Consider the following 23,817-nt stretch of genomic DNA (forward strand, 5'->3'; position numbering starts at 1 on the left):
CTCTGTGGTCTCCCTAAATCCAGGTTGGCACCGCTGAGAGGAGCACTGAATGCTGCGGCTAGACTGGTATCAGGAACCAAAAGAAACAGTCACATCTCACCAACCTTGAAAGCATTGAATTGGTTGCCTTATGAGGCAAGAATACACCTAAAAGTGGCGTGCATGACGCACAAAGCAATTCACAACAACACGCCCAGTTACTTGGCGCTAAAGCTGGAAAAATCTGGAGGTTGTAGACAACTACGAAGTGCGAGCACTTTCCTTTTGAAACCCCAATCCTTCCAGAAGAAGAGAACATGCTGTAGAGCTATCTCAGGGATTGCACCAAAGATTTGGAACTCTTTACCTCCACTAGTGCGCAGAATCACTTCCTTTCCTGCTTTCAAAAAAGAAGTAAAAAGACTACTAATGAACAAATTCATGTCCTAAGTTTTAATTGTTGGATGTCTCTGAGTAAAACTCTATATCTGTATGCAGCTTAATGCTTAGTTGGTTGTGGATCCGCTGGATCATCTATACTTTTTCTATATCTACTGTTAATCGTTCAAAGTTATAATATATATGTCTGATAGCACAATTTCCTAACGTCAGTAACTGTCTAGTGTACAACGTCCTGCAGAATCTCTGTCCTCTGTTTGTTATGTATATACTTCATATTTCTATTTTTTTTTTTACAAATTGGCAAATTTGATTGTGTGTATACCACTTCATCCATTTATACTCTTTTATTGTAAAGCGCTCTGATACCCTTGTGGGTCACGTCCGCGCTATATAAAACTCTATAAATAAATAAACATTGGTAAAGCATTGACCCACAAGTCCTGGCTCTAAAGTGCACTTCACTGTAGGTGCTTGTGGACTTGTAATGAGGTGAAATATCGTCACTCACAGTGTAAGAGAAGTAGTGTCTGATGTGGAGTACAGTGCTTCTTGCTGTATGCTGTGGTGGGCAGAAGTAAAATGTGAATGACTGTTGTATAGACTCATTTACGTCATGGGGTGACCCAAAGCACCCCAATGTATAAATGTAGCTTTTAGGATTTTGTTGCCCCCGATTACATGAGAAGATGAGAGGGAAGGGTCAGGGCTAAAAGTTACGAAGTCTCCATAAAGATAACTTTATTATTTTTTTATTTTAGAGAGCAGCGGGTGTCTAAAGTTGGCAGACGTTGTCAAGAATCCTCGGTGTTGGCCTGTTGCTATGATGGTTTTTCCTGTCATCATTTCCGCTGTTGTGGTTGCTGCAAGTGAGTTGCTATTAATTTATCAATAAACCTCCGAAGCCTGATGTTCTGATGTCTTGAACTGCAGTATCTCAGTGTCAATGCTGAAGAAGGAATACTGTTTGTTCATTAGATTTTGCTGCTATGTTTTACTGCTAGCCATAGGATATTCTGCTAGTGGGAAACAGGGTCATGGTGTGCATGGATGCAACATTTTTGAAAGGGTGGGAGAGCTGGGCAGAGAAATACATTTTTTTAAAACTATAGTGTATGTATGTGTGAAATGAAATGCAGGAAAATCAATGCATAAAATCTATGGAATGGACACAGCTCAGCTGTCTAGCACAAGCAACTCACCTACTCCTGGATTTAAGTTTGCCTTCTAATGTTCATAGTCCCACATTTACTTGCATCAATACATTCTGTAGCACTTTCACCTCAAGACATGAAGCAAATGTGTTCCGTCAGTGGTTAATTTGTAAAAAAAAAAAGTGCCGGGGCTCTCGTCAGGAAGTAGCTTACACCAGTCCATTTTTCCTGTTAGCTTTGGCCTAACACAGAACCAACAAACCCTACAAGTGAATAGGTGATGTGGCGCAGTGGCCAGAGCTGGCGAGCTCGGAACTGTGGACCCAGGTTCGAGTCTCTGCGTTGGCTCAACATCCTGTGATTCTGGGCCAATCCCTTAATCTCCCTGTACCTATGGACAAATGAATGTTTCCTTAACTGGTGCTCAAGCGCCGGTGTTGATGATTAAGTGCCGGTGATGAGCACCAGAAACCACCGGCTCAAATTAAGCACTGTGCTGCGTTCACTTTGCCACAGCACGATCATTCTAATTCTTGGCCATCTAGACCAGTACCTGCTTCAGGTTACAGAAGCAACATGTAAAGCATGCATGTGCATATACAAGGTCCCCTATATTAGGATGTGACCACTGATTGTCAACAATCAATATTGTATTGCATTTGAGAAAGTAATTTCATATATGCACTGTCAGTCTGAGGATGACCACAACAATACTCCTTTGTAGACCACGTCTCTGAAGATTGTATAGTGTATTACAACATTGGAATGTTGGGAGCTCCATTGAAAACAATGGAGTGCTCCAGGCTTATAATGGCTGGTATAAGCCCGGAGCTCCAACGTTCCAATGTTTCTTTGTTCACAGCTCTGGCTGTGAACAAAGGCTTCAATCGCTCTTGCAAATATCTTTAACGCCATGATTTCATCCTGTATTTATCCTACTATATGGAAAAAAACAGTAATTAAGCCTCTACTCAAGAAAACTACTTTGGACCCTTCCAAAGTAACCAGTTATAGACCTATAGCATGTATCCCCTATCCATCCAAGATTATTGAGAAAATTATGAACACTCAACTATCTGAATATATAGATTCTAATAACTGTTTAGAGGCTTCCCAATTTGGCTTTAGGAAGGGACACGGGACGGAGACAGCACTAATAAAAGCCTCAGACGAGATACGAATGATCCTTGACAAAGGAGGCGCCGCGGTGCTCATATTACTCGACCTGTCTGCGGCTTTCGACACGGTCGATCATTCCATTCTGATCGACCGTGTCGGAAAAGCCGGAATATCATCTGATGCTCTCTCACTCTTGGCTTCCTTCCTGACAGACCGAGAGCAATCAGTCTCCATGGGCACATTCTCTTCTGACTCCTTTACTTTACCTAGTGGAGTCCCCCAGGGATCCTCGCTAAGCCCAACACTTAACATTTATGTGACGGACTTAGCGAGGATCATCAAAGCTCATCGTCTAGCAGTTACATCGTACGCAGACGATACACAGCTTGTCCTGGCCATTAACAACAATGGAATGGAGGTTGCCAATAACTTCCAAAAAGGAATGATTGCCATATGTAATTGGATGAATTCAAACTGTTTGAAACTGAACTCGGATAAAACCGAGGTGATGGTGTTTGGGAAACTTACCCCTGCATGGTCTTCTATATGGTGGCCACAAGGTCTTGGCCCCCCCGCCTAATCCTGTTACCAAGGTTAGAAATCTTGGTGTTATCTTTGATAACAAACTCTCATTCATTCAACAAGCCAACTCTATAGTTTCTGCCTCTTTTTTCATACTTAAAATGATTTAAAAAATCCAGCCCTATCTACCTTTAAATACCATAAACACCTTGATTTCTAGCTTACTGAGGTCCCGAGTCGACTACTGCAATGCACTTATGCTTAATGCCCAAGAACAAGTAGTCAACAAACTTCATCTGGTCCAAAACGCGGCCGCACGACTCGTCACAGGTACACCAAAATTCAAGCCCATCTCCAATATCATCCGTAAGCTTCATTGGTTGCCGATTAGACAACGTATCAAATTCAAAGCCCTCTGCATTGCCTTCAAGAGCATTCATGAAAAAGCACCTGCCTTTCTTAAAGATGCCCTCTATCCCTATCGACCACCACGCAATCTTAGATCTGCTGATGCAAACCTTCTGAAAGTAATTAAAACCAAAAAAGCAACTTGGGGAGATAGATCCTTTGCAGTAGCTGCTGCTAAATTATGGAACACCATGCCAGGACATCTAAAAAATGCTCCAACATTATTATCATTCAGGAAGCAGTTGAAGACGTGGTTGTTCAATTATTAAATCCCCTTATCCCTGGGCCCAACCTTCAATTTTCTCTGTCAAAGCGCCAAGACACCCTTGGGTAAACGTGCGCTCAACAAATTGCATAAAATAAAAAAAATAAAAAAATTCAGGGAGCCTGAGGGGATTCTAATCCCCTCACACTCCCTGAAGGCTTTGTTGTATTTGTAAGAACATTCTGCCCTCTAGTGGCAGAATGTTCTAATAGCCTTATAGCCCTTCGTAGCTGGGCTATACCGGCTATTAAAATCCTGCTGCCTTGTTAAAGTACCTCTCCTTCAGCTCGGGCCTTTAACGCTGCAGCGTGTCTTTAATAGCCCAGCTATAAGAAAATCATAATGAACACTTGAGACCTCTCTACAGCAATGTTTAGCTGCAGGAGACTATCTAGGTAATAGACTGCACTGGATTTCCAATGGGCATCCTTCCTGGAAGCTGGCAACTGTTCTTGAGTAGTCTTTCAGAGTGCTGCATTAAGTTAGAAATTCATATGCAAAAGTTGCCCACTGTGCCAGTAGTCAGTTGCTAATCTTGTCTCGAGGTCCATTCATCTACTGCTCCGTAAACTGGGCTCAGGGGAGGGAGTAACATCCCACTCCAGACCTTTACTTCTTTGATCCAATCATTTTGTCACACTTTTGAGAATGTTGGTAGTTCTTCAAATCTGACCTCTGGTCCAACAAGGAAACACAGTGGCTCCTAAAGACTCACAATATTGATATTTTTACCTGCCAGTCTTGGAAAAAGCACAGTTGAATTTTCTGCTTTACGAGTGGCACGCATCATTAGAAATTCAAAGTCTTGTCTTTTGGTTTGAAATAGGCTCCAAATGTGTTCTTTATTTGAATGGTGGCAGTTTAATACGTTGATCTATACTATATTCTCCATTTGTATTATTTTGGCTGACCCAGGCCACTGTTCACCAAAAAGTGTTAATAAAATCTGCAGCCAATGGCAGACCTGCTTCACAGTCTGTGCCTACGAATAAACTTCAACATACCTACCCTAACACCAGTACAGTGAGTCTAATTCTTGATATGGCTCTGGACACAAGTGAGTGATATATGTGAAGTGTCAACTGTTCAAAGCAATTTCTCACCCAGCAGCCAGACGTGTCATCCGTTCTCGCCCTCCATGAGCTCTTGCATTTTCCTGGAGAAATGAGCTTTTTTAGAAATGGAGGCCTCATTGATCATCAGTCTGCTTCAGGTTTTTCTCCATTGCAGGTGTTGAAATACTAGGGGGCCTCACGCAGAGTTACATTTGTCATAGCCTAAATTTGAGTTAGGAGTTAAAGACTTAAATACAGTGCATAGTAAAGCCAATAGTTATGTCAAGGATAAGTATGAAAAAGCTAAAACTTTGTGTGTAGGTCTAGATCTATTGAAAGTACATTTGTCCTTGCGGGTTAAAAAAAAAAAGAAATTTAAGATAATTAGAACTGGACGAATTCCGGCTAAGCTCAATACATCATGGTGGAGTTTACACCGCCTGGTGAAAATCAACAATGTCCATGACAATTCTGGTGATAATGAGTTGAAAGAGTTACTTGATTCCGCCACTAATTTGGGTTGGTCTTTTAAAAGCACCTCTGCTCCTTGTTTTACAGGATATCCTCGTACTGCGGCTGCTTCAGCTAATGCTACTGACCTTGACGGCCGGTCTTATATTGAGACGGTCCACGCTGCAAGTGGAGGGGAGCTTCATGGATCGACTGGTAAGGCGTCTCCATTAAGTGACATTAATCTTTACAAAGACTCAGTTACAAAGGAAAGCAATGCTAATGGGTCAGGGTTGAAGTAAGCAAATGTAGGAACAAAAAATGTGTGTCAAAAACAACCATTGGCACATCCAATATGTCTTGGCTTTTCATATCTGTAAGCACTTAACGTACTGAGATGCACATATATAATACATCATTAGATATTACTAAGACAGTCTGTGCCACACAATGTGAGATTAATTAACTATAGCTATAGTATCTGGTCGCTTGAGCTGTAGCAAATGAATAGAGTGCATTTGCTACATCTCAAGCAACCAGATACGGGCGGCCCACATTTTTGGTCGGACCCTTCCGAGGTTATCTTACGGCGGAGACCTATTTTGGTTTTTATTTAGAACGGACGATTAACATTATATTCACTCAGTGGCAGACAATCTTTATCTGGATCACTGTGGACTCCTGGTTTCTTGAACCCCTCACCACCTACAGAGGAGGGGTTAATCCCAACGGAACTTTCCTCTATCTAATAGCCCTGACGAAGTTCAAGTGTGAACGAAACGCGTTTGCGGAGGAATTTGTTTTAACTGGAATTAATAAAAAGAACTTTGTAACAACAATTGGAGCTTCTAAACACTCCCTCGTTGGTGCACCGTCCTTGTATATATGGTTATGAGGAGGAGCATTCCTTAATGTTCATTCTTATTGAATAAATCAAACATGATTTATATTTTACAGTTAGCAAGTCCGATAAACTCTTATAATGATGCAGTGTTACCTTCAGAAGTGGTTACGAGTTAAAGGGACTCTGTAGTACATGGCAGCTCCTAAGGGATTGCCCCTACAGAGTAGCCGGGCACCTCTGAGTTTGGATGCCATGATTAAACTGTGGATCTCATTTAATGTTTTGTGTTTTTTTTCAAGTTTATTTGCTCAGCCTTTTCACCCCTGGTGCATTGCTACCAAACTTCCTAGCTCCACTTCTAGCGCCCAAAAGCAGAAAAGAAATACATAGCTGAAATAAATATCTGACTAATCACATAATGTGCATGGCTGACGCCTTTAGGAATCTTTTGTTGTTCTCAGATCAACTGCATTGAGCAGCTATATATGCATGAGCTTCTTAAAGAATCAGAGCCAGCATGCTGCAATTGTGGAAAAGTGCCTCTCCCACAATACAGAAGAATATGAGCCGAAGGTGCGTAGGGAAGCAGTCTCGGCCACAAACCTTCAAAGAGAACCCCCTTGTCTGGCTCTAAGTCTCAAGAAGGAACATACAGGCAGGGGTGAACCATTCACAGCAGCTGTGATATTAAGAAATTGCTGCCCTCTCACATACAAGGCAATGAACATGGGCAGTCCCTGTAGTAGAGTGCCACCGCATTGCCCCCTCCCCTATTTATTGTTGCCTCCCTTGATCCCCAGTGTTAAATATTTATGTATACAATATTTCTTTCCAGCCGCCCCTGTGCTTCTTTTCTTTCAGCTGTGGGCTGGATACCTGCTTGATGACTAGTGAGAGTGTGAGGGCGTGGTTTAAAAATGTTTGCCTTACACATCCGGGCAGCGCAACAGGGTTGCAACATTATCTTTAAGAAATGCAGTCACTACAACTTCAAAGTGCGCATGTTGGGTTGAACGACTGCTTTTTAGCGACCAGCCCGACATGCGCACTAAATGCGTCTCCTCATCTGCTCAGTTAGTGAGCAGTGTCTAGATTGGTCCAGGACACACTGTTAGGCCTCTGCACCAGTGGTTGGAAATGGACGCGGGGGCCACCGGTCCATGAATGTTTTTTTTATCCGTGGAAATAGAGATTATATGGAAGGTATGGCTGTTCTACCTGCTGCTCTGCCATTGTGACGGTGGTGGTGGAATGTTGGTGTGTGATGGTGCGGTGTGATCCAGCGCTCCTATAGTAAAACTGTCTCAATAACGCTACCTATCACCTCAATACTCACCATAAATCATGAAACACATATAAAGGCCCATACTACCACTGAGACAATTTTTGAGCGACTGAATCAGGTGGCCTGATTATTAAAATCTATTTATATTTTATCTACATACTATATAAATCTGCAGTTTAACTATTTTAACCATGGTTTTAAACCTAAATCAATTTTTAATCCAGCCACTAAGGCGATTGAATCAACTGATGGTAACTAGATCATGAATAAACAAGACCAGCTTGTCATTTCAAATCTATTTATTAACTCTATTATCATGAAAATGCATTTACGTTTTACAAATCTTTATTTCATGAGCAATCAAGAAAGCAGCATTTTAGTGAGGAAATAAATTAATAAACTGACATTTTTAAAGCAAGTTCAGAAAACATGAATTAAAGCTGAATAACAGTTTCCCTTCCCTAAATCTATTTCCCTGACTGTATCTCTCTCCACCTAGAAAGGAAAAATCATTTAAAGTCTGCTGTCCTTACGTGCGCCAAAAGTCCGACAGCATGTCACGTCAACCAGGAATCGGAAAGAAGAGAGTTTTTTCTCCGCTCCAAGTGTCAGGTTTTATACCTTTCTTTCTAGCTAAACTAACTACATTATACAACTTTTCATGAACATCCAGACTTCTCATTGGCTGTGCAATGTCAGTCCACGATAAAATGCGAAATCACGTCTGTCACTTGACCAAGCTCAGGCTTTTTCATAAGCCCTATTGTCTCTCAATACATCGACTTCCTCGGAAAAGATACTTTTCACGAGCTTCAAACTTTAACTTCCTAGCCATGGCAGACACAACAAGTTCCTGTCCTTGAGCCTTTCTCAGAGTGCACGTTTTAATTCAGCTGTAGAACTGCTTTTTCAATTTACGTGATGCTTTTGCAGTAAAAGTCTTCACAGCTGCGCATGTGCAGGGCATTACTCTGGACAAGTTTTCATTCAGCAAGTCCGTCAGCCATACTTTTTGAATTGCATTTAGGCCTCACTTCGGAAACTATTATTAAACAAACACAAGACATCAATTAATTGAGACCCATTCTGTTACCCACCCCCTTTACTAATTAACCCTGTTAATGATGTTACCTAGCTGAAGCACGAATAAGCAGCATTTATATCTACCTTTCCTTCAGGAACTGCAGGAACTCTTTTATGCATTTTGTCACAGAAAAGACATAACATAAGCACACAAAATAAGCACATGCCATTAATTAAACAGCCGCATTTAATACTGACAAAGACAATAGACAAGGTTAGTTTATTATTTTTCACTCTTGCAGTTTGCAACATAAAAGCACATTAGTTATCCCGCGTGTACTGATGCAACATTTTTAAACTAGGTTGATTAGTAAATTCACCACAAGCATATTAATTTGATTATAATTATGGAAGATTAACTTTGCAAGTTTGAACGAAGCATTTGCCACTTTGAAGACTTCTATTTTTGAACTCTGAATTTAGACACTCTCAATTTTGAGTGCTCGGCAGGAATTTTGAACTTGAACGAAATTTTGTTCGACACCTTGCTCCATCAACTCTCTCATCTGGTGATTTAAAAATCACCAAACAATACCCAAAATTTATCAATTTTCAACCCTTGAACATGTTTTGGACTTTCTCATTATTAGTATTTCTAGATTTAGATTCATTCATTTTTCTGCAACTTTCATATTGAGTTCTCCCTAACTCTTCGAATTCTATTTCTTTTTCTTTTTCCTTTCTTTTTCCTTTCTGAGTCTGCAAATTCTTTTCTTTTCCATTACATGTTTTCTTCTCTTATGTATCATGCCACTAATTTTTAACAAAAGTATCACTATAGCTATGACTATTAAAGGAAAAAGTATTTTAACTATGATTGAACTACCAATTTCTTGAAACCAGTGTTTTATAGCTGCAAATCTTTTACTTAGACGCTCTGAAAAACTATCATTTTCTAAAGGTTCTACTTCTTCATGTAATTCAGTTATGTTTCTAATGTACATTTCTATATTCTGACTCTTATCTGGGATATATGTACAACAATGCTGGACATGCAAAATTCCACAGACTCCACCCTCTTTTGCTAGCAAAATGTCTAGAGCAAGACGATTCTGCATTACCATAGATCTCATGGCAATAAGCTCTGTATTCACTAATTGGAAACCATTTGCAGTATCAGTTGACAATCTATCAACAATTGTAGACATTTTTCTAATCTTAATTGCATTCAGGGTTATACCCACCATAGGTATTACTGCACCAAATATGTCTCCCAATATTTCTGAAAAGCTCTCCTAAATCTATTCAGATTACTAATTTCAAATGAACCTTTTGCATTTCTATCAACATTAAATTTTTTGGGAAAAACTAGACCTATATAACATGTCCCATACCAGTGGTCTGGGAGATTGTAAAAAGCTTTGTTCCCACATGCAAAATAAATTCCAGGAAAAAATGGATCTTTGCCTTCTTTAAATCCCCAACCCCCCATGATACGATAAGTGTCTTCACATTGACTTGCACCAACAAAATAATTATCAAACAAAGTATTATCTCTTCTAATACAGAATTTTCCACTAACAGGTGTATCTATATTAATTGCAACATTTTCAATTCAACCATTAAGTTTTTCATCTTCCATTTGCCAGAATTTTGACTTAGTATGTTTCAACATCTCATTTCGCTTGTAAATAGCCCTTCTCTTCCACCAAATTTAAGAACGACTTTTCTTCTGCTCTCAATTTACATCTTAAATTATTTTTAAAAGCATACTCATAAGTGAGTTCATTAGTTACTAGGAAAAATTCCCTCGTCTGTTTAGCATGTTTCAATTTATTCAGGCTATCTACAACTTTTAAATTTGCAAAAATGTCATCAAAATCAGAGTAGTATAATTCTAAACAATCCGTTTGATAAAACAAGCCAGCTATCACGCTACAAGTTATGCCTTAAGTAAGAGGAAGCATATTATAAGTTACGCCTTCCGACACAAAAGGAGGTAATTTTACACAAATGTAGCAATCTTTTGCATCCATCACCTTAACATATTCAGATAAAAGTCTTGAAAAGGTATTACTACAAAAATCTCCTACAGATCTATCTTGATGAATTTCTGGTTTGTGCACAATGATTCTATTAGTCTTATCAATTTTTTCATGATTAACCACAACTTTACTAGGCATATTAGTTTTGTACATTTCTTTATCAATTCCAAAAGGAAAAATGACAGCTAAAATTAACCAAACTAAAATTATCAAGATTACACATATTGAGGACAATTTACAACATCTTCTAAGAATAAAGCATCTCAAATTATTATTATAAGAAGGCATCTTTTCTTTCAAAGCCTTAAAAATAAAAAGAAAAAAATTTAAAATTACTGAATATACTCCCCTCTTTTTATTTTTTTTACAAATAATTTTATTTTCTAACAGCTTTTCTTCAACCTTATGTCATACACCAATATGTTCTCCAGCTAACACAATTTCTTCGACCTTGTGTCTCCTAACACAATATCTTCAACCTTGTGTCACCTAATGAATGAAATCAATCGTTATCACTTGCATCATCAAAATTACTTTGACTACTGTTTACTTCTACCATCGGTGGAATTATTATATAAGTCCACTCAGGCGACTTGTACTTCTGATTTCGCTTTATTACTCTTTTTGCTCTTCTGTTTATCACTTCTATTTTCTTGCCTGCTTGAACTTTTTTATTTGAGACCTCTTCTTTTTGACTTGTGATCTCGTTTACCTGCTCTTTTGCTAATTTAAACTTTAGGCCTAGGTTTTCATTTGGCCAATTATCTCCTTTTCTTGAATTTCTTTTTCGGTTCCGCTGAATTATATTCCACTCTCCAAGCTCTTTTTCTTGATCTTTTCACACTTGATTCATCTCCACTTTCATCTCTCGCTTTCTGTGTTATCAGCTGATTCATTGATAATTAGTTTTACTGTATCTGATTCTTTTCTAGATTCAGGAACTTTTTTACTCTGCAGTTTCACTCTGTTAGGAACATCATCCTTCTAGCTGGTACTTGGAATTTCTTCTTCTTCTTCTTCTTCTTCTTCTTCTTCAATTACTTCCAACTTCCCAGTTTCAGAACTTTAGTTCCTGCTTCCAGAGCTTCCAATCTGCTTTTCAATACTCTCCTGATCTTGATCTTGAATCACTACTTCTTCAGTTTCTTTTTCTGCCTCTTGATCTAGCAGATCTTCATCATTGTCTTCAGAATCTTGTATCACATTTTCTTCATTCAATGCCTCATTCGCATTTGAATCTTCCAGATGTCGACTTTCTTGTCGATCTTCAGGATCTGGATTTCTTTCAGGTTCTTCTTCTGAATCTGAATCAGCAGTTGTATCACCTTTGTCAGGATTCTCAGGTGCTGGTACACGTAAGGTGTGGCTAGCATGAATCCATCTTTTCAATCCCTTACACTTTACTGCATTTGTTGTGACTAGTATCACCTGTCTTGCTTTCTGCCACCTTGGTACTAGGCAGTTTCTTCTTCGGTGAACTTTTGTCCTCGCCCAATCTCCAGGTAACAAATCATGCGCTTGTTCTTTCTCTTTTGTAATTACTTCAGTTCCCACCTTATGGAACACAGAAGCCACCACATCAGATAGATTTTTACAGTAATCCATTATGATGCTATCATTAATGCTCAACAGTTTATCAACTAGAAGAAATGCTTGCCTCATGACCCTACCCATTAAGATCTCATGGGGGCTCAAACCCGTTTTTCTATCTGGAATGCTTCTTAATGACATCAAAGCAAGTGAAGTGCAACAGTCCACTTCATTCCTGTAGCTAAACACATTTTTGCTATTCTGTTTTTTATTGTACCATTCACTTGCTCAACAACACCTGATGCTCCTGGCCTGTAAGCACAATGCAATTTTTGCTTTATTTCCAGAGCTTTACAAACCAATTGCAGCAATCTGTTTTCAAAATGTGTGCCACGATCTGTCTCGACAGTTACAGGAAATCATAACTTGGTATGATTTCTCTCAAAAGCAATTTTGCCACAGTAATTGAATCATTGCGGCGTGTTGGAAATGCTTCCACCCATCTTGAAAACAAACAGACTATCACCAAGACATATCTGAGTTTATTGTGAGGTGGCATGTCAATGAAGTCAAGCTGTAATCTGGTAAATGGACTACCCACCCGTCCTATAGTTCCCATGCTTACAACAGTTTTTCTATTTGGGTTGATCTGTTGGCAGATAAGGCACCTCTGACAAAGAGATTCTGCAATTATTTTGAATTTTGGATTGTATCATGTTTGTCTAAATAATGTGATCATTGAATCTCTGCCAATATTTTCTGGACCATGATACATGCGTGCCATGTCGGAAATCATGCTGTCTGGCATTACTGGTCTGTCATCTTTGTAAACCCAAATCTCATCTTCTTCTCTCTGTCTGCATCCTGCTTTTAACCATGTGTTTTTCTCTTCATCATCTGCCTCATCTAGCAACTGTTTTACTCCCTGCCAAGTTTCAACTACAGATGTTAGCATAAGTGAGTTCAAAACATGTTCATTTGCTTTTTCCCGATTAATTGCCATATTTTCTTTAGCACAGAATTTTGCTATTGTGTCAGCGTATGAATTTCCTTTTGTTATGTAATCTTCACCTTTTTTATGTGCTGTGCACTTTACAACTGCAATTTTCTCTGGCAACTGAATTCCATCGATCAGTCTTTTTATCAACTGTGCATTTCTGATTGGTGATCCCGCAGAAGTTAAATAAGCTCTATGAGAACAGAGCTGGCCATAGTCATGGACTACGCCATATCCATTACTGACTATCAGTCACTATGGTAACTTTTAGCTCTTTTCCCAATTCACATGCATGAATCAAAGCAATCAATTCTGCTACTTGAGCTGAACGAATTCCTTTGAGACAAGAGGCTTCAATTGCATCTGCAACTGTGCAAACTGAATATGCTGCATTCAAAACACCTTCCTCCGTTCTCAAGCATGAACCATCAACAAATAGAACATAATCTGATTCAGCTAATGGGACATCTTTTATGTCCTGTCTGGGTTTTGTGCAATATTCTAATACATCCAGGCATTCATGATCAACAGCCTCATCTCTGATTTCTATTTTAGAAGTATCAGGCAATAATGTGGAAGGATTTAAATTCACACATCTCGCAATCGAAACATTATCTGAACTAAGAATAGCCTTTTCATATTTAGTTAACCTACTGTTTGTCAAATGTTGTGTTCTGCTTCTTGTGAGGAGAATATCAACTGAGTGTGGTACATACACTTTTACTGGAAATCCCATTATTATTCCTTCACTTTGTTCCAAACTTACACTGGTTGCAGCTACTGCTTTTAAGCAACCTGGTAATGCTTTTGCAACTGGGTCAAGAACAGCTGAGAAATATGCTATTGGCTTTCTCAGTCTTCCATGTCTCTGAATCAGAACTGATAATGCACATCCTTCTCTTTCACTGCAATACAGCTCAAACTCCTTCTCATAGTCAGGCATTCCCAATGCTGGAGCTTCACACAAACTTCTTTTTACCTGTTCAAAAGCTTCTAACTCAGTTTCTGTTCAGCTGATTGGGTCTTTTATGTCTGCTTTTGTCAGTCTCTGCAGTGGTTTTGCAATTACAGAAATTCCACTAATCCATTGGCGACAATTTCTACAAGTTAACGGATAGCATTGTGTCAGGCTCCCCCTTGGACTCATTGCCTTGTAAAATCTGGAAGGAATTTGGGGCAGAACTCTTTCCACTATTGTGTAAGATCTGTAATCAGTCTCTTGCAGAAGGGGTGGTTCCAAGCCAGTGGAAGCAGGCGCTGTTAACGCCATTGCTTAAAAAAGCCTCCCTTGATCCAGAATGTCTAAAGAATTTTAGACCAATATCTCTCTCCCTTTCCCGGCCAAGGTAGTGGAACGGGTAGTGAGTGGCACACTGTCCGCGCATTTAGAACAGGCTAAACATCTGGAGGAGGAGCAGTTCGGGTTTCGACAGGCTCATGGTACTGAGACGGCACTGGTGACCGTAATGGATGAGCTTTAGTGGCGGGCAGACCGGGGCCAGGCAGCAGTGCTGATTCTGCTAGACCTGTCTGCTGCCTTCGATACGGTCAACCACAACATCCTTCTGAACCGGTTGAGTGAGGTGGGAGTCACAGGAGTGGCCCTTAGATGGTTTCACTCCTTTCTCTCAGGGAGGCAGCAAGCGGTGTCCCTTCCTCCTTACCAATCCGCCTCTACTCATGTCTCACATGGGGTACCTCAGGGCCCGGCCATCAGCCCCATTCTTTTTAATGTCTATTTGAGACCCTTGTTGCCGATAATCAAGCGCTATACCATCAAGGTCATCAACTACGCTGATGATACGCAACTTATCCTCTCCCTGGAGGGAGAGTAGTCCATCTCAGTAGAGGGGTTTCATAGAAGTTTAGAAGATATGTCACAGTGGCTGAAGGAGAATTCTCTACAGTTTAATATAGCTAAAACTGAGCTGATGCAATTTGAGACGCGTAGGAACAAGGGAGGGCCGCCCATGAACCTGTGGCCCCCAGAGTTTCCCAACCCTTGCCAGCCGGTCAAAACAGTTCGTAACTTGGGGGTAACATTTGATTGTAACCTCTCCCTGGAGGCGCATGTGGGGAAGGTGGTGAGCTGCTGCCTGGCGATTATTCACTCTTTGAGGAAGATTTTTCCTCTTTTACCCCATCAAGCCCGCGTCCTGATAGCACGGAGTACGATACTTAGTCGGGCGGACTATTGTAAATCCCTGCTCCTGGAGTCCCCTAAATTTCTACTAGACAGGCTACAGCGGATGCAATCTGCCACTGCTAAACTGGTACTAGGATGGTCAAGGAGGTCCTCCGCCTCTGGAGCATTGGCGGAGTTGCACTGGCTCCCCGTGACACAAAGAATCAAATTCAAATCCCTGTGTCTAGTATTTAAAGCCCTACATGGAAAAGGACCCGTCTCTTTCCAGCAAAAATTTGAATGGTACGTTCCGAGCAGAACGCTCCGCTCCACGGGAGGCAAGTTAATAAAAGTCCCACGTTTTAATAAAGTTAGAGCTGGTGGCAGATCATTTGGGGTGGCTGCGGACAGGCTGTGGAACACTTTACCTATGGAACTGAGACAATACAAAGATCTTGCGTTCAGAAAGAACCTTAAAACTTGGTTATTACCTAGGAACTAGGCTTGTGCTCTAGCCCCCTTTTTGTGTTGACATGGTCTTTGAGTTACTAGCGCCAAGATGCCTGTTAGATGATATTGCGCTTTAGAAATTGTATAAATAAATAATAAATAATAACCAACCATTCCCAGAAACATTCTAACCTGTCTCTGTGTTTTTGGAGGTTGCATTGCTTGAATCATTGCTATTCTTTCTGTAGTCACTTGTCTGACTCCCTTTGCAATTCTGTGACCAAGATATTTTACTTCTTGTTTGCAAAACTGTAATTTTGCAGGTGATACTTTATGTCCCTCATCTGCCAAATGATTTAAAAGAGTAATGGTATCTGTTACACATTTATCTGTTGTTTTTGCAGCCACAAGGAGATCAGCAATATACTGCACTAACGTAGATTTTCCAGGTAAATCTAAATGTTCCAAGGATTTCTTTAGCAACTGATTAAAAATAGATGGACTTTCGGTGTACCCTTGAGGGATATGACACCATGCTAATATACGCTCTTTGAACCTGAACGCAAACATTTATTGGCTTTCTGGATGCAATGGAACAGTAAAGAATGCATTATAGAAATCAATAACAGTGTACCATTCTGCATCATGCGGAGTCTGATATAGAATTACCGCTGGGTTTAGCACAACTGGGCAACATGGAACAACAATTTTATTAACCTTTCTCAGGTCTTGAACAATTCTGAAAGTACCGTTTGGCTTTTTAATTCCCATAATCGGTGAATTACATGGGCTGCTCTCAATTTCTTTTAGAACACCTTGTTTTATGAATTTTTCTATTACAGGAATAACTCCTTCAATCACGTCTGCTTTCATTTTATACTGTGGAATGTTTGGATAATCTGCTCCTTGTTTTACTGATATTTTTACTGGGTCTACATTTTTCATCAAACCCATTTCATCTCCAGTGAAATCCCAAATTTTAACATTCACTGTTTTTTAATTCTTCAGGTAAATTATTGTTATCAAATACAGGAAATAATTTGCTTTCTTCTGCCTCAACCATTGACATTGTTAATTTGTAAAGCCCATCTTCTTCTGGAGTTTGTAGCTCAATACCATCCGGTGAGCAATATATTTTACAATTCATCTTACAAAGGATATCCCTTCCTAAAAGATTTACAGGACTGCTATTACAAACTATAAATTTATGCATGTCTTTAAATTTACCTATTTCAACTTCAACTGGTTCAGTTAGATCTGTTTTAATTTGCTGATTAGCTACACCTACTACTTGGATCTTTTCACCAGAGAGAGGGAGGTTTTCAATATCCACTGATCTAACAGTAGAACGGGTAGCACCTGTATCCACTAGGAAAGTAATTTCTACATCATTTACTTTACCATTTACAAATGGACCAGACTGATCTACCTCAAGAGTGGCTCCACGCACACACTCTTCCTCCTCTCTAAGACACCGTCAGAAATAATCATCAGATTCACTCCCACCATCTTCTTTCAACCAAAATTGTTGTGACACATTTGACACATTCACTCTTGGAGATCTGTTTACCTGTTCACCTCCGGTGAATCCTGTTTCTGCACTGTATCTCTGCACATTTACACAGTTTGGAAGTGGCGGTTGTGGTATCTGACTTTGCTGATTCACTACCTGTCGCTGTAGCTGTTGCTTCTGATTTATTCTGCATCTGTGGATTTAATGATGAATTTTTTATATAATTTCTGGGCGGATTCTTAAGCTCACGCTTCCAGTGTCCAATTTCGCCACAATTAAAACATGGGAGTTTCTGTTTTAACTCGTCTATATTCCCCATCAATTTTGGCTTATTATAATTACCTTTATATTTTCCTTGATTCTGGTCAACCTTTTTGATATTCCCTAAAGTTGCTAATTGCTGTTCAAGTATCAAACAAGGACGGGAACCTGCCCTGTAATTTTAAAAGGGTGGCCTACTAGAGGTCCAGAAAACTCAGTACCACTTTGAACCCAGAATGGATGTCTCACAGAAGAATCAACACGTATATGTTTCTTGAAACTATTTATTATTAGTTATTATAGTTCATTTTTTTCTCCCTTTTTTTCTTTTTTCATTTAATGTTTTGGAAATGTAGACACATATATTCAGAAAAGACAATAATAAATAGACATTAATAAAATAATTTTTTAGAAAGAAGTTTTTTGTCCTATTCATAGCCCATGTTCCCACGACACATACACCACCACACACACACAATCATTCACACTTCAAGCAACACTTCACACAATTGCCACAGATGCATCAGATGGATCAGGGACAGATGACATTAAGTCCCAGGTGGTTTTGTAGGTCCCTAGAATGGGACAAACGCCGACACGCGTTTCGGTGTATAGCCCGGCGCGGGCTACACCTTCATCAGGGCGGAGGTGAGGTGGAAGGAGGAAGGGCCACAGATAAGAGGTTTTATTCTGTAGGGACGACATGTTTAAAATAACATTTATTTAGAGAACATCCAAAGGAGGGTTCAAAGTTTTTTAGAACATTAAAATGATTACATTTCAATCAATGATATAGAATAACTGCGACATCCAGGGGTTCCAGTGATCAGTTAGGCCAACACAAACATTATATCAAAACCACAATAACAAGGTTTACACACAAAAAAGAACTCACACATTCCTGACAGTGCCAATTTTAGCGAAGATTATACCTTTAGAATGACGTGGAGGGCTGGAAGAGCTGTAATTCCCAGCTCTCTAGGTTATCCGATTCACCCAAAGATTTAGCTAAATGGTATAAAACAGATACCTAAGGGTTAGGGAAGTAGTCCCACATCAATTCATAACATCTACTAACAGAAGGGACTCTCTCATACCATGTCAGGCCAAGTAGGCTTCAGGTGATAGGGAGTCCACGAGATGAAAACTTTCAGGTTCTGGTTTCAGGTTTAGGATGTCGAAGGTTTGACAGTACTATAGATAAAGAGACACAGGGACCAACTTAAGAAAAAGAGACAAACAGAGAGGTAGATTCAATGTGTTCAATTGAGTCTCTTCATGGGTTTAATATGTGCAATGGCACAACATCTAAATCGAGAAGTCAAGCGGATAGCTAGTGTAATAGATTAAATGGCAAGTGGGATTACTGGCGGGGGTAGTTTTATATAAAGTTCTTCTGTCGTAATAGGCGAGCTGGTCAGATTTAAGATTAACTGGGCAAAAAGGGATCCGGAATACATTTTTCAGAGCTTACCCAGTTGTGTGGGGACAATCTATTCTGCGCTGGCTTTCTTGTATAATAGTGGCCGGAATGGTCGAGAACAGAACCACCTAGGGATCGAATAAAAATATTTTTAGAAAAAACAATAAACGTTTCCCATTAGGTACTGAATTAGGGGGTGCAGATTGGAGATACAGGGGACCGATGACATGGAACAGCCACCATAATAGGGTCCATAACATAACACGCGTTTAACCTACAGAGATTGGCGGAGGTCGAAGGATTGGTATAGTTTCACGTTGATGCTCTCGACAGGGGCAGCAGGTACGGATATGGTGCCTCCTAAATAGACAAGGAATACATGACTAGGGAGTGCTCGATAGAGTGCTAAAGCATAAATGCGAATACAGCAATAAGTAACCGTCACGAGCGGGAGCAAGGATAGAATGAAGGGACGGGGTACTCTTACGAAAAACAAATGATGAAAAGCGCTTCTCCGACTGGCCGTGCAGGACGCGGACTCGAGACTGGACGGGTAATTTCGGTAGTTTCAGGAGACCTATTAGTATAGTTGCCGGAAGTGTGACCCGGGCGAAGCAACGCGAGATTTCAAAAAAGGTCATGATAGGGAGATAAGCACTATGGAAAGACGGATCTAACGGTGCGGCCATATTGGAATGGGTGGGTTGATGGCTGGAATGGTTCCCATTCAGGTATGGACACATGACATGGTATGAGAGAGCCCCTTCTGTTAGTAGATGTTATGAATTGATGTGGGACTACTTCCCTAACCCTTAGGTATCTGTTTTATACCATTTAGCTAAATCTTTGGGTGAATCGGATAACCTAGAGAGCTGGGAATTACAGCTCTTCCAGCCCTCCACGTCATTCTAAAGGTATAATCTTCGCTAAAATTGGCACTGTCAGGAATGTGTGAGTTCTTTTTTGTGTGTAAACCTTGTTATTGTGGTTTTGATATAATGTTTGTGTTGGCCTAACTGATCACTGGAACCCCTGGATGTCGCAGTTATTCTATATCATTGATTGAAATGTAATCATTTTAATGTTCTAAAAAACTTTGAACCCTCCTTTGGATGTTCTCTAAATAAATGTTATTTTAAACATGTCGTCCCTACAGAATAAAACCTCTTATCTGTGGCCCTTCCTCCTTCCACCTCACCTCCGCCCTGATGAAGGTGTAGCCCGCGCCGGGCTATACACCGAAACGCGTGTCGGCGTTTGTCCCATTCTAGGGACCTACAAAACCACCTGGGACTTAATGTCATCTGTCCCTGATCCATCTGATGCATCTGTGGCAATTGTGTGAAGTGTTGCTTGAAGTGTGAATGATTGTGTGTGTGTGGTGGTGTATGTGTCGTGGGAACATGGGCTATGAATAGGACAAAAACCTTCTTTCTAAAAAATTATTTTATTAATGTCTATTTATTATTGTCTTTTCTGAATATATGTGTCTACATTTCCAAAACATTAAATGAAAAAAATGGAGAAAAAAATGAACTATAATAACTAATATTAAATAGTTTCAAGAAACATATACGTGTTGATTCTTCTGTGAGACATCCATTCTGGGTTCAAAGTGGTACTGAGTTTTCTGGACCTCTAGTAGGCCACCCTTTTAAAATTACAGGGCAGGTTCCCGTCCTTGTTTGATACTTGTGTTTTTCCCGTCTACCTGCCTTATATTGATGTGGGGTCCCCCGTTTCTTTGAAGCTAAATGCTATTCAGCCACTTTTACCTGTGCCCACATAGCTTTTTCTTTAAGCTTCTTTTGTTTAGCATCTATTTCATCACTACAGTATTTTGCTTTTCTCAAAATCTCATCTACTGAGTTTGATTGCCAACCAACTATTCCAGTTCTTATCATTTCACCAATTTCAGGTCTCAAGCCATATACAAATCTGTATATAAAATGGCTCCTAGCCTTTGCACTTAAATTTTCTTAACCACTGTATTGTTTGAAAACCAGTAGTAATCTTTCATAAAATGAATGTACTGATTCTTTTGGCTCTTGGGTAGTTCTATCTATTTTAACCCAATCTATTTCTTTTGGGGGAATCTTGTTTTTCAAAAGCACAATTACCTGATCGTACTTTCTCATTACCTCTGGTGAAGGAGCTCCTGTTACCTTATGTCGAGGAAATTCTTCTGTAGGCCAATTTATACTAATTTTACATTCTGCCCAAAGATCTGATGAGACAACTATGTCAAAGAATCCATTAAGATCAATCCACAAAACTTTTGAAACTTTCACAAATCTGTCTAAGTGTCAATACCATTCTACAGGTTTTCCTCTTAAACGAGGAAAATCATTTGTGAACATTAAAATGTCCTGCCTTGTCCAAGGGACATGCACATACCCTCCTCCTGGTATTTCTCTCATTGGTAATTTGTTTACCACTTCCACTTCCTCTTTCTTTTCTCTGACAGGGAAAGCTAAGCTTGTTCTGTCTTCCTCTCTTTTCTTTCTCCATTTCACTCTCCATTTACTCAGTTCACCCCATTTTCTCATTCACAATTAAGTCTTTTATATGAATTATTCTTCCTGAGTTATTCATATTTTCAATATCTTTTTCAGAGAAATCCACTCTGTAATGTTTCTGCATATTCTTTTGCTTATTCAAATCTATTTCTAATTCAGCAGCCATTTCCTCTAATTGATCATATTTGTTTTTTGTTTTCCATGTTATGCTTTTGCAAATGAACAATAATTCATCATCCTGATATAGCTTCAAACTGTCAGTTCCAATTGTTCCAATTATTAATTCCTCTATATCTGCTTTCAATTTTGCAACATCAAGTAATTTACATTCTGGGGTTTGCGTTAAATCTATTTTATTCGGACTCTTTTCTGGAGTTCCAGAATCAGATTCTGCACCAAATGGAGTTTTACTTGTCAAACTTTGGTTAAAAGTTAAGTCAGGATTATCATTTTCTCTCGATGAATTTCAGACACATCTGAGTAAAAGTTTTCTGTCACTTTCTGTATTTCCGAATTTAGTGGAACACTCAAAGCTGAATGTCTAATTTCTTTTTGATCAAATACTGGAAGAACAGGTCCAATCGTTACAGGTACTGTTACTGCTTCCATGCTTTTGGTTAACTGCTGTATTAATTCATCTTTTGAACGATTATATTCTGAAATATTTGGTAATTCCTCATATCTTTCTGTCCTTTTTCCATTTGGGGTTACATTTCTATGAACTGGGGTTTCATTATTATAAATTGAAGTTTCTTTTCTATGAACTGGTGTTTCAGCGTAATTTCTATTTTCTCCAGATAAATTTGAACTACATCTTGTTTCAGGTGTTTTTCTATGATCAGGATTTGTTTTAGGAGATGCCTCCTCAATAATCTCTCTCGGTGGGGCACTAGGAGAAGTCCAAGTACAAACTGGTTGATAAGGTGGCGATTTTCTAGTATAAATTTCTTCTAATACTGCATCTTCTGAATCATTTTCTTCAATGATATATATTTTTTTTTTAGTACACTTTTGTCCCGTTACCTCAATTAGTCTCACTGGGTAGAAGCCATCACACATGTCTGCGCTTCTCCATCGACGCATTCTATCCTGATGTGTTTCTCTATTTAAATCTAGTCCTGTTCCCCTTGATATTCCTCTACTTTCTCGCTGTAACTCGAACATTTCATCCTCCCATTCAACTGGTGCTTCAAATTGAGTAGGTCTAGGCTTTGGTACAAGTTTCATTTTTTCTCTTAAGTTTTTCAAAACTGCCATGTTAAAAGATCCATCTTCCGGCCATGCCAACACACCATCATTTTTAGTATACTCCACCCAATTCTCAATCCAAAGACAAGTATGATAACCATATTCACCTAACATACGCTGCAGGTGTTTTGTACTTATGAATTAATTTTCCACCGTTGCAATTTTCTTGTCCGGTTTAAGTTTATTTTTCAATTTCTGAAACCATGAAAGCTTCTTTTCCTTTTTCATGCAATAATAATCCATATTTTATTCAATTTTTCTTACTTCGGTAAAGATCGTAACCACTTATAACAAGGAAGTTGTTATTCCGCAACACCAACCAATCCGTGCGTGAAACTCACCAACAAGCCAATCAGGTTAAGCTACGTCAGTTTTTTGCTTAACCAATAGAATTGCTGCTCTATTGGTTGAGCAAAAAACTGACGTAGCTTAACCTGATTGGCTTGTTGGTGAGTTTCACGCACGGATTGGTTGGTGTTGCGGAATAACAACTTACTTGTTATAAGTGGTTACGATCTTTACCGAAGTAAGAAAAATTGATTAAAATATGGATTATTATTACATGAAAAAGGAAAAGAAGCTTTCATGGTTTCAGAAATTGAAAAATAAACTGCAAAATTGCTGCTTTTCAGGATAAGCCAATCAGCTGTAAGCTTGCCTTAGTCACGTGAACCAATCTGTGCAAGCACTGTGATGTATGTTAGCCAATTACAGCGCGACTCTTGTGACATATGCTGATGCTGCGGCTTCTCTGTCTCACTCCATTCCTTAAACTGAACCCCTCCTTCACAATTTTAAAGCACCATATTTACAAATCTTACGATTGAATTCTGTTCATAACTTCACAAATAACAAACCATTTGTCTGTTTCGCTAAATAAAGTGTTAGCTTTTCCAAACATTTAAGTATTCCTTTGCGTGAAATAAACAACGCTATTTTCGCAGAATATTTAGATTCGTCGATAAAGTAAGGCTACTCTACCCTTCTAGCAGGTAATAACAAACTCATTTCCCTCTGAATGCACATACAGAGATGTTTTACACCTCCTTAGAGACAATTCAGAGTTTGACTCGATCGAATATTACAAAATCATTTACGCACATTCATACAGAAAATATCCCTAACCACGCATACATGAAATCTTTAGTAGGACCTCTAACCCACCAATAGAAATCCTCATTCGCCAGTAAGATAGACGACGCT

The 23,817-nt window shown here is 39.4% G+C and overlaps 1 protein-coding gene across 1 annotated transcript in view; it reads left to right on the top strand.

Moving 5' to 3' along the window:
* Positions 1–1,145: 1,145 nt before the first annotated feature.
* LOC144767748 (early activation antigen CD69-like) overlaps positions 1,146–23,817 on the top strand; it is a 73,475-nt gene continuing 50,803 nt past the window's right edge. The window contains exons 1-2 of the mRNA XM_078651131.1: positions 1,146–1,247; positions 5,460–5,567. Of these exons, the coding sequence (XP_078507257.1) occupies positions 1,202–1,247; positions 5,460–5,567 (154 nt within the window). The 5' untranslated portion in view covers positions 1,146–1,201. The remainder of the gene's footprint in view (positions 1,248–5,459; positions 5,568–23,817) is intronic.

Source organism: Lissotriton helveticus, chromosome 7, assembly GCF_964261635.1.
Source record: "Lissotriton helveticus chromosome 7, aLisHel1.1, whole genome shotgun sequence".
NCBI classification, from domain to species: Eukaryota; Metazoa; Chordata; class Amphibia; order Caudata; family Salamandridae; genus Lissotriton; species Lissotriton helveticus.